This window comes from Stenella coeruleoalba, assembly GCF_951394435.1.
Source record: "Stenella coeruleoalba genome assembly, chromosome: 2".
NCBI lineage: Eukaryota > Metazoa > Chordata > Mammalia > Artiodactyla > Delphinidae > Stenella > Stenella coeruleoalba.
The window spans coordinates 125,553,593-125,563,673 of record NC_137147.1 but is presented as its reverse complement, the minus strand read 5'-3'; the positions used below and the strand labels follow the sequence as shown (position 1 = coordinate 125,563,673).

At 45.0% G+C, this 10,081-nt stretch overlaps 1 protein-coding gene across 2 annotated transcripts in view; it reads left to right on the top strand.

The window, feature by feature from the left end:
- The first annotated feature begins 3,497 nt into the window (after positions 1-3,497).
- GABRG3 (gamma-aminobutyric acid type A receptor subunit gamma3) overlaps positions 3,498-10,081 on the top strand; it is a 644,601-nt gene continuing 638,017 nt past the window's right edge. For both annotated transcript variants that reach the window (XM_079915154.1, XM_079915153.1), the window contains exons 1-2: positions 3,498-3,601; positions 8,630-8,778. In XM_079915154.1, coding sequence (XP_079771280.1) covers positions 3,549-3,601; positions 8,630-8,778 — 202 coding nt within the window. In that variant the 5' untranslated portion in view covers positions 3,498-3,548. The remainder of the gene's footprint in view (positions 3,602-8,629; positions 8,779-10,081) is intronic.

The following is a 10,081-nucleotide window of genomic DNA, read 5'->3' as shown; positions in this document are numbered from 1 at the left end:
ATTTACCCTTTCCTGAGAACTTGGGGAATGGAATGCAAATGCCGGGCGCCAAGTGGAACCGAACTGTCAGCTTCTCTACTGCTAAAGATGGAGAGGACAGAGGCAAAAAATAAAATAAAATAAAAAAGGAGAGTGAGCACTGCGCATGCTCCGTAAAGCATTTCTTTCCCCCCCTTCCCTCCCTCCCTTTCTATTTGCTTCCCCCACCCTCCCTCGGTCAAGCTGGGCCAGGCAGGAAAATAAGCCAGAAAGCTTTTCTTTTGAAGATTCTAGATTCTTGACCTTGAATTTTGCTTTCACACTTCTGCCCAGAAAGCTTGCTTTGAATTTGCCTTTCCTCAACTCATTTAGCTTTAAAAAAATAAAATAAAATCTTGTTCCAGGCAGCACCATGGGAAGGGGGGCTTTCTATGGTAAAATGTTCAACTCTATCAAGTTGACCCACTAAGTCTAATAAATGGGGCCAAGTACCAGAAGAGATCATGCTACACTCATTCATGATAACAACAGATTGAAAATATGCAAAAAAGGAAAAGACTAAACAACAAAGGGATGTAAAAAGAACATCACATTTTCTTTCCCACTGTTTGTGTTGTAAAAACTTCATTGGACAGTTCTCACTATACTGATATTTTGCAAAAACATTCAAGTATCAGTCCGTTCTATTACAAACAACTTGTAAGTATTTGTACGCATGCTCAAATAATAAAGAATACAGCAAGGAATCTGAAACTTTGCTCGAAGAACCAAACAATAAATGTTTACTGAGCTCCTATTCATCTGAGAAGTAGTATGGCATAGTGATTAAGAGATGTTGGAGCCTGCTACCTGGGTGTTAACTCCCAGTCCTCAACCTCCTAGCTGTGTGATCTTAGGGAAATGACTTAACTTCTCTGTGTGTTTTCTCCATCTTTGAAATGGGAATAGTATCATGAGAGTTAAAATTAGTTCATTTATATAAAACTTTCACATTAGCCCTGGGCCCCTATTATGTTATCAATGTCTGTTATCTTACCCAAGTTCCTATTACTGTGTTTAAAATTGAGTCATAGATGAATTGTTTCTTTTTACATGCAGTTTTCTTGCAGCGCACATAAGAAGTATGTGGAGACTTGACATATTTCTATAAGCAATTAACGAATGATCAGTCATCACCTAACTGATTTTTTAAAAAATAAATTTATTTATTTATTTTTGGCTGCATTGGGTCTTCATTGCTGTGCATGGGCTTTCTCTAGTTGCAGTGAGTGGGGGCCACTCTTTGTTGCAGTACGCGGGCTTCTCACTGTGGTGGCTTCTCTTGTTGCGAAGCATGGGTTCTAGGTGTGCGGGCTTCAGTAGTTGTGGCATGCAGGCTCAGTAGTTGTGACACACAGGCTTAGTTGCTCCGCAGCATGTGGGACCTTCCCCGACCAGGGCTTGGAACCGGTGTCCCCTGCATTGGCAGGCATATTCTTAACCACTGCACCACCAGGCAAGTCCCCATCTAACTGATTTTTAAAGTGCTCAGTTGCAGTGTGGGATAGAGAAAATGAAAGATTAGGACAGAGTATGATAAAGGCTCATACTCCCCTGAAGCTGGGAGAAGTGTTAAAGGTGTTGAAAGTGGCAGAATGTAGGAATGTTGGAAGTCTTCTTTTTTTTTTTTAATATTTTATTTATTTATTTATTTTTTACATCTTTATTGGAGTATAATTGCTTTACAATGGTGTGTTAGTTTCTGCTTTATAACAAAGTGAATCAGTTATACATATGTTCCCATATCTCTTCCCTCTTGTGTCTCCCTCCCTCCTACCCTCCCTATCCCACCCCTCCAGGCAGTCACAAAGCACTGAGCTGATCTCCCTGTGCTATGCGGCTGCTTCCCACTAGCTATCTACCTTACGTTTGGTAGTGTATAGGGTAAGCTGTGACAAAGAGAGAGAGAGGCATGGAAGTCTTCATAGTGTCAGGACCTGAGTGAGAGAGCTGTGGAAGGCAGGGGAGGATGTCAGAAGGAGTCCTGGGAAGAAATGAGCTGGAGCGAGCTCAAGGCGACACAGAGACAGATAGAGACAGGAAGATGGCAATGCAAAGAAGGCCACAGCTCCACTGTTAATATATATATATCCTCATCACTAACAACTTCACTCTACTTCATGACCACGTTCATGTTGTTGAACCCAGAAATAAGAGGGAAACACCAGGCAATTTTCAACTTACCCTTGCATATATCCTGTGAACAAAGCTGTTTGACAATATATTAAAGAAACATCACATCTTTATAATTCTATGAATAGTAGTTCAAAATAAAAAAATACTTAATAAGAACTATCTTTTTTTCTCCAATATAAAAGCCAACTTCTTAGTGGATGTACTCTAAGGTACTCTGACACTGTAATTCTTATATGGTGAAAGACTAACATTCTTAATGATTATTACTAATGAAAACATAAATGCAATTTTCAGTCTGTGAGTCTTTGAAAAGCTATTGAATGAAGTGCGCTTCATAGTTCAACCACATGGAACGTCTTTTGCTCTTTTATCTAGGTAGGGATCTTTGTCTCCTACCTTCAACACCTTTTTTCACCACTGCTGTTTATTGGTATATATTAGTCTCTGTGTACGAAAGGTACACATCGGGGGTGCTTTTTTCCAAATACTCCCCAGCAAGCCACTTTTCCTTGCAGAATCTCAGCAGTGTGCGGAAGGGGTTCAGTCGATTTAGCACAACGTGTGCGAAGGCAGGGCTTCTCAGCAGACCGTCTCGCTCCTTCGCCAGGGTGCCTAGGTAGGGACGCTCTGGGAGGTCAGGGAGCGCGGAGAACCGCTACCTAGTGTTGAATTGCGGGGAGGAGGGCATCCCGTCGGGATCGAGGGCTCTTTTCGGACTACCGGGTGCCTATTCCGGGCCCTCCCTCAGGCTCTCGGAGGGATCCCTGAGCCTCCCCGCCCCCGCCCCCGCCCCCGCCGGGCCCCGCCCCCTTCCTGGCTCAAACTACGGGTCCTTTCAAACCTAGCTTTCTTCGCCTCGCGCATTGTCAAACGTGTAATTGGGGGAACTCCACCCAGCCGAGGCCTCCTCGGAGTCGCTGCCAGAGTAGCGGCCGCCTCCCCGCCCCCACCCCGGAGCGCACGGCGGCCGCACAGCGCGCGCAGAGCCCACCGCCCTGGCAGCGGCGCGCGGCGCGGCTCGCGGCTCAGGGCGGGGTGGGCTGCTGCGGGCCGCGGGTCTTCTGGGCCAGGGACCGCCCGCAGCCACCTGCTCCCGCCTGCTGGCTGCGCGGACCTGGCGCCGGTGCGCGGGCGGGGGCTGTGCGCCGCGGGGACCGGGTGTCCCGCGTGAGCCAGGCGGAGCCGCGCGCAGACCCGCCGGCCGTCGGGGGCGCGGCCGGCCGCCAGAGCCCGCACCTGTCCCGCCGCGGCGGCCCGGCACCCGAGTCGCGCCACGTTCGGCGACATCGGAGGCAGCGAGGGCACGGAGAACCGGCGGAGGCGAGGCCTGCGACCCGGAGGAAGCCGCGCGCGGCCCGAGGCCTCGGACCCTGAGCCCCACGTTCCACGGCACCATGGCCCCAAAGCTGCTGTTGCTCCTCTGCCTGTTCTCGGGCTTGCACGCACGGTAAGTGGCGCCCGGGCTCCGCATCTCCGGAGGCTCCGAGACTGGAGGGAGGGCGGCGGGGGGCGCTGTCCCCCGGCCCCAAGTCGCCGGCGCGCCTCGCCGTCCGTCGTCTGGGCTGCGGCATATCCTACCAGGGCCGCGGGGAGGAGACGGGAAGTCGGCCGGCACCCTACCTGTCCCATCTACCCCGGACATGGCCATCTGCCTCTCCGGGCTGGGCGACTGCAGCCTTCTCTGCAGCCTGAAACATGGGGACTCTGAGATTAATGGGCTCTTCTGAAGCTTTTAGGATCTGGTGGTTTTGAGGGGTTTTGAAAACCAACATCATAGGGGAAAGCCTGTGTCTACCTCCTACCCCTCCCCCAAGTGTTTCAGCGCTGTGCGCGCGCGCGCGCGCACACACACACACAGCACACACAGCAACATTCTGTATCATTTTCATCACTGAAATTTCCCAAGACCCAGGAGTTACGGTTTCCTACCTGCCCAGTTTAAACCGGTCTTTGTGAGGAGCAGCCGGGCTGGAGGCAGGTGGAGGAGGACTGGGGCAAGGTGGACAGCTGAGAGCCCTGCTTCTCAGAAAGGATTTTCTTCCCAGGTCCTGCGAGCACACGCACAGTACACATATGCACCCCTTCTACATGAGCCACTTTCACACACGGGAGCATGCACAAACCTACCCCTATAAAGCAAGCATGTTGAAATTGATAATGTTATCTACCTAGTAACTGTAAGAAATTACCTCACCATAGATACCCCAACCTTCCTCCCAGGACACCAACCACCTAATGGGAGCTTAGAAATGCTCCAGGAAGAGATGAAGATGGCTCATGAGGGTGGAAAGACAGTGAGACCAGAGGGGTTAAACATTGTTGCTGTGAATATAACTGGAGATTCTGGGTTTGGTTCCTTTAATTCTGTCTCGGGCTAGATCTGTAGCCCAGAACTCGAAGACTGCCCTGTGCTTTACAAATTAGAGCAGCTCCCTTCCTCCCATCCCGCTCACCACCCCAAGAATCTCAGGGCATCCCTACCCCCAAAACACTTTTGTTTTGACACCATCTTTATTTCCTAGATCTGGGAGCTAGAAAACTAGAGAGCCTTCCTGTGGGCTATAAACCCTGCAGTTGTTAATAGGCAATACCTGGAGGTCTTGCATGTTCATTCACATTTGTGAAGTACCAAAGAACTAGGAAGGTACATTAACAAATCCTACAAGACGTGAATGTGAATGGGTCATAGTTCTCCCTCCCTACCTTTGACAGACCCTGAGGAAGAAAGTCCTGGCCCTCCCCACCGCACACTGCTGGTCTTTGCTAAGAGTTGAGAGTGAGAAAGGCAGATTGTGTGTGCTGGGGAAGGCAGACTCATGGCAGCTCTTCCAATCAGGCTGCACACTCCTTGGGCCTTCAACTGAAGTTTCTTCCTGTCTAAGGAGCTAGCTGGGAAGGGAGATAGGAGTGCACTCTCTGAGGTTGATCATGCCTGGATGTATCTCTTTTTAGAAGCAGACAACACCAGGCACAATGTGGAGGTCCCAGGTCATATACAGATCTGAGGTTATATCTAATCGACCTTCCTATTGCCACCGACTGGATGCAGTGACCTGCAGTTCAGGGTTAGATAATCAGCTGTTTATAGATACACGTTAGAAGGAAACCCGCTATTGTCTTCATTACTTTATGTGCTTAGTAGGAAGGTATCTGGGTGGCTAACTTGAAGTGCTCAGGTGTCTAGGGATTCCCAAACACACATACAATCTCTGGGGATTCTTCATCCTTTCATTTTGCCAAGGCAGGTGTAACAACTTTAATATGTTCTATGTCTGGGTTGATTCCATGGCCTTGATAATAGAGGTTGCATATCAGTTGAAAAAAATCCAAGTTTTAAACTAATTTTGTTGCTGTATACCTCTCCTTTGAAAGTGTCTTTGCTCTTTGAATGGGTTTTACAGACATGTAAAGTAATCTGATGTCCAGCATCACCTTTCAAAACTGTTATTAAGTCTGAGAGGGTTCTCATTTGCACTCTGGCATGCCTTCCTGGTGTTGAAGAGCCCTAGAGAAGGCTCTTACAGTTGTGCTCCATGGTGATGGCTTGGCAGCTCCGTGGAGAGAGAAAATAACCCATTCTGACACCTATGGAGGAGCTTATTCTACATTAAAACACATTAAGTCACACCTGGACCTTGGTGATACCATAAGCGGATGGCTAACTGCTTTCTGAGGTTTAGGAGCTCCTTTTTATGTTTATAGATACATCCAACTTTGTCTCTGTCCTTGTAGCTGAAGAGAATATGTAAGACATGAAAATACTATATGATGGCTGAGCTGTCACTACATCACCAATTTGTTTTTAAGAAAAATGTAATGATGGTGTTTAGGACCCAACAATCCTGATAACATAACACTGATGAAGATTATATATAACCCACTTAGAATTTAGAAAAATAGAACATTTTTGTTTTATTCACGTTCTGGTGAGTCCCTGAGATTGGGTTTTCATCAAAGGGAGGATTTTCCTTTGGGCTGGTGGTCCGGCACTAGCACTGGGAAGCTTCGATTTCATTCTCTGAAGTCCTGCAGCAAACTGACATGGCATCAAGATTGGGAGGAGCCCAGTGTCGGTCCAGAGCATCGCTGCCTGTGTGCTGCCCGCTGTCCCCCCCAACCCAGCCACAGAGCCACGAGTGTCCCATTTTTACCTCCCGAAGGGGAAGGGGCAGGAGAGGATGCTGCAGCTGTTCCTTTCTTTGTCTCCTCCCTCACCTACACTGAGCTAAGAAGCTTACGCAATTTCAGGAAAACCCTCTCATCACCACTTGACTGCTAGAGGGAGAATTAGTCTCATAATACCTGTTATTGACATAGCTCAAAGTATTTTTCAGAAACTAAGGCTGTGTATACAGAAAACTGATGAAGAGTTAGTGTGCTCCTTCTGTGAACATATGAGTGTTGGGGCAAGAGAAGATACAGGGCATGGAGAGCATGGTCTGGTCTGTGCTGGTGAGCTGTCTCTGGGGATGAGGGAGGGGAGGGGAGGGGAAGAGACAGACAGCAGAGGAAGAGAGGACCGCACTGTGGGCGAGTTGGAAGGAGTCCTGAGGATGCTGTATGTGATCCTCCCAGGTGATCTGTCTAGAGAGACAGATAGACAGATAGTCCATAGTCTCCCAAGTGGTTTTGCTGTGGACTGAATTGCCAGGTCCTGTGGGCAATGGTTGGCTCCCAGCAATCCATGTCCTGCAGAACCTGCTTCCACCCACTTTTTTGTAAGATGATAAAATTAACATTCCTGACAATATTCCTGATAAAATAAAATATTCTGCATTTAAAATTCTGTAGTGTTATTTATAAAACATCAGGCTTACAAATAATGAAATGAAGTATATCAGTTCTTGAATATGTGTCCCAAATTTTACAAGTTCCTATTGATGGTGAATATTCAGTGTGAAAAAAATCCACGGCAACTTATAGTTCCTATGGATGATTTATTCTAAACTTCCAGTCAAGAAATAGAATTATAGTTTAATATCAGCCAAGGAAAAAATTAAAAGATGTCAGTCTTTGAGATATATGCCATATATTTATTATCAAAACTTCATGTAAGTGTATATATTCATATAGGACTAGACTGACACTGTTCTGATCTATGTTAAGGCTAGTTAACACTCATAAAAAGACTCATGTACATATGACACATACATAGATTATACAGATGTTATATATTATAGTTACATGTTATATTATGTAAGTATATATATATGATTCTGAGGCGTTAGACAAAGTAGAGATAATAAACTTTAAAAAGTTTATTCTTTTCATTTATTTCATGTTCATTACAGATAATTTAGACCATTCTAAAAACTAACTTAAAGACACACGTCCCAGAACACAACTGCCCTGAGATGTTGTTGCCATTTTGGCTCCCATCTGGGAAGCTAATCAGAAATGAGCTCATACTCAGGACAAATAAACCTCAATGCAATTTTCTGTTCTATATTTTGTTCTCTTTTGTGAAGAAAAAAAGTCATTACGGTGCACCCACTGACAAGCCATAAAGGAAGAAGGTTGCTTGTTTGTGTGATGAGCTTTTTTGCCCCGGTAAATGGCAGGCCCCCTGGAAGTGCTACTTTGAAGAGAAGACTCTGCTCTTTTCAGGCCTGGATGGCTGTGTTGCTGAGATGGCCTCACTCACTAAGGAAGCTAGCTTGTCATTTTGAGACCTCTTCATTTGAGTACTCCTGTGAGCATGTATCACCCAGGAGAGGCGCCTGTCAGGCTCAGCCCTGCTCAGGAGAGACTCAGATATGCTCAGCGTTCATTTGGACACATTTATTAAAGGGCCAAATGGTAAAGACATATTAGAAAGGTTTTAATTTTTAATGTCTGTATTAGCCTGCTCTGTAAGAGATGAATCAGTTTGTGTGGTAGGAGGCATGTAAAATCACCAGAGGGTGTTTACCAACCAATATCGCTGTTCGTTGGCACCCCATATGGGTGCTGGCCAAGCATACCACCTCCTCGTATCCCTGTGTCTGCCTAGACCAAAGGTGCTAGTCTCCATGAGAAGCACAGAGTCAGATTCAACAATTTTCAGTGAGTGCATTCTGAAGAAGCTGTTCTCACCTTCAACTAAAATGAGGTCTTGGCAGTGGGGAGTGGAAACAGCAAGATGTTTGTGCCTTGACCTTCAGAGGTTCTCAAGGTTGATCCAAGGAAGGCTGACTCTGCTGGTTGGCCTTCATGCATTGAGTTATTATGATGTCTATGGTTTAACATGGACATGGAATCATTTTGTGACATTTAATGAAAACATCATGCTATGTTAATAGTACTATCATTCTTGTTGGATTCTTTCTTATTTGTGTTTTGTTTTACTTTTTTAATTTTAGAGATAATCTATTGGTTGGGATGAGTGTACTAGGGCCTTTCTACCTATTTCAGTGGTGCTTGGGTGAGCCAAAGCTTGACACTTCCTGGAGCCATTGCTACAACTTATATGTCATACTTTGTGCCATAATTACAGATCCAGAAAGGTGGAAGAGGATGAATATGAAGATTCTTCATCAAACCAAAAGTGGGTCTTGGCTCCAAAATCCCAAGATACAGATGTGACTCTTATTCTCAACAAGTTGCTGAGAGAATATGATAAGAAGCTGAGGCCTGATATTGGAAGTGAGTGTTGATGTTTGTTATTCCAGTAGGAAACATACTGTAATATATTTTTAAAGTTTTTATTTTAAATAATTATAAAATCACAGGAAGTTGCAAAGGTAGTGCAGTCACACAATTCGTGGGTATCAAACCAGGAGTTGACATTGGTACAGTGTGTGTACGTGGCTCCACATCATCTTGTCATGTGTGGATCTGTGTAATGACCACTATAATTGAGATGCAGAACTGTTTTATCGCCATGAAGATTCCCCTCCTCCAAAATTTCTAACCCATCAGCCACTAATTTGGTCTCTATTTCCGTATTTTTGTCATTTTGAGAATGTTGCGTATGTGCACTCATTCAGTACGTGACCTTTTGAGATTGGCTTTTCTTCCCTCAGCAAAATGATTTTGAGATCCATTCAAGTTGTTGCCTGTATCAGTAGTTTGCTTTTTTTATTGCTAAGCAATCTTCCATGGTATGGATAGACAAAAGTTTGATTAATGTTTATTGAGGAACATTTTGGTTGTTTCCAGGTTTTGACTATTACAAATAAATGACTGTGTGCATTTCTATGCAGGTAATTTGCATGGACATAAGATTTTATTCTCTGGGATAAATGCCCAGGAGTACGATTGCTAGGTCCTATGATAAATGTTGGTTTAATTATTTTTAAGAAACTGTCAAACTCTTTTCCAAACTTTCTGTACCATTTTCTATCCCAACATCACCATGTGAGAGATCTTCACCAGCAATTGATATTGTCACTATTTTTTTATTAACATCTTTATTGGGGTATAATTGCTTTACAATGGTATGTTAGTTTCTGCTTTATAACAAAGTGAATCAGTTATACATATACATATGTTCCCATATCTCTTCCCTCTTACATCTCCCTCCCTCCCACCCTCCCTATCCCACCCCTCCAGGCGGTCACAAAGCACCGAGCTGATATCCCTGTGCTATGCGGCTGCTTCCCACTAGCTATCTACCTTACATTTGGTAGTGTATATATGTCCATACCTCTCTCTTGCTTTGTCACAGCTCACCCTTCCCCCTCCCCATATCCTCAAGTCCGTTCTCCAGTAGGTCTGTGTCTTTATTCCTGTCTTACCCCTGGGTTCTTCATGACATATTTTTTTCCCTAAATTCCATATATATGTGTTAGCATACGGTATTTGTCTTTCTCTTTCTGACTTACTTCACTCTGTATGACAGATTCTAGGTCTATCAACCTCATTACAAATAGCTCAATTTTGTTTCTTTTTATGACTGAGTAATATTCCATTGTATATATGTGCCACATCTTCTTTATCCATTCAT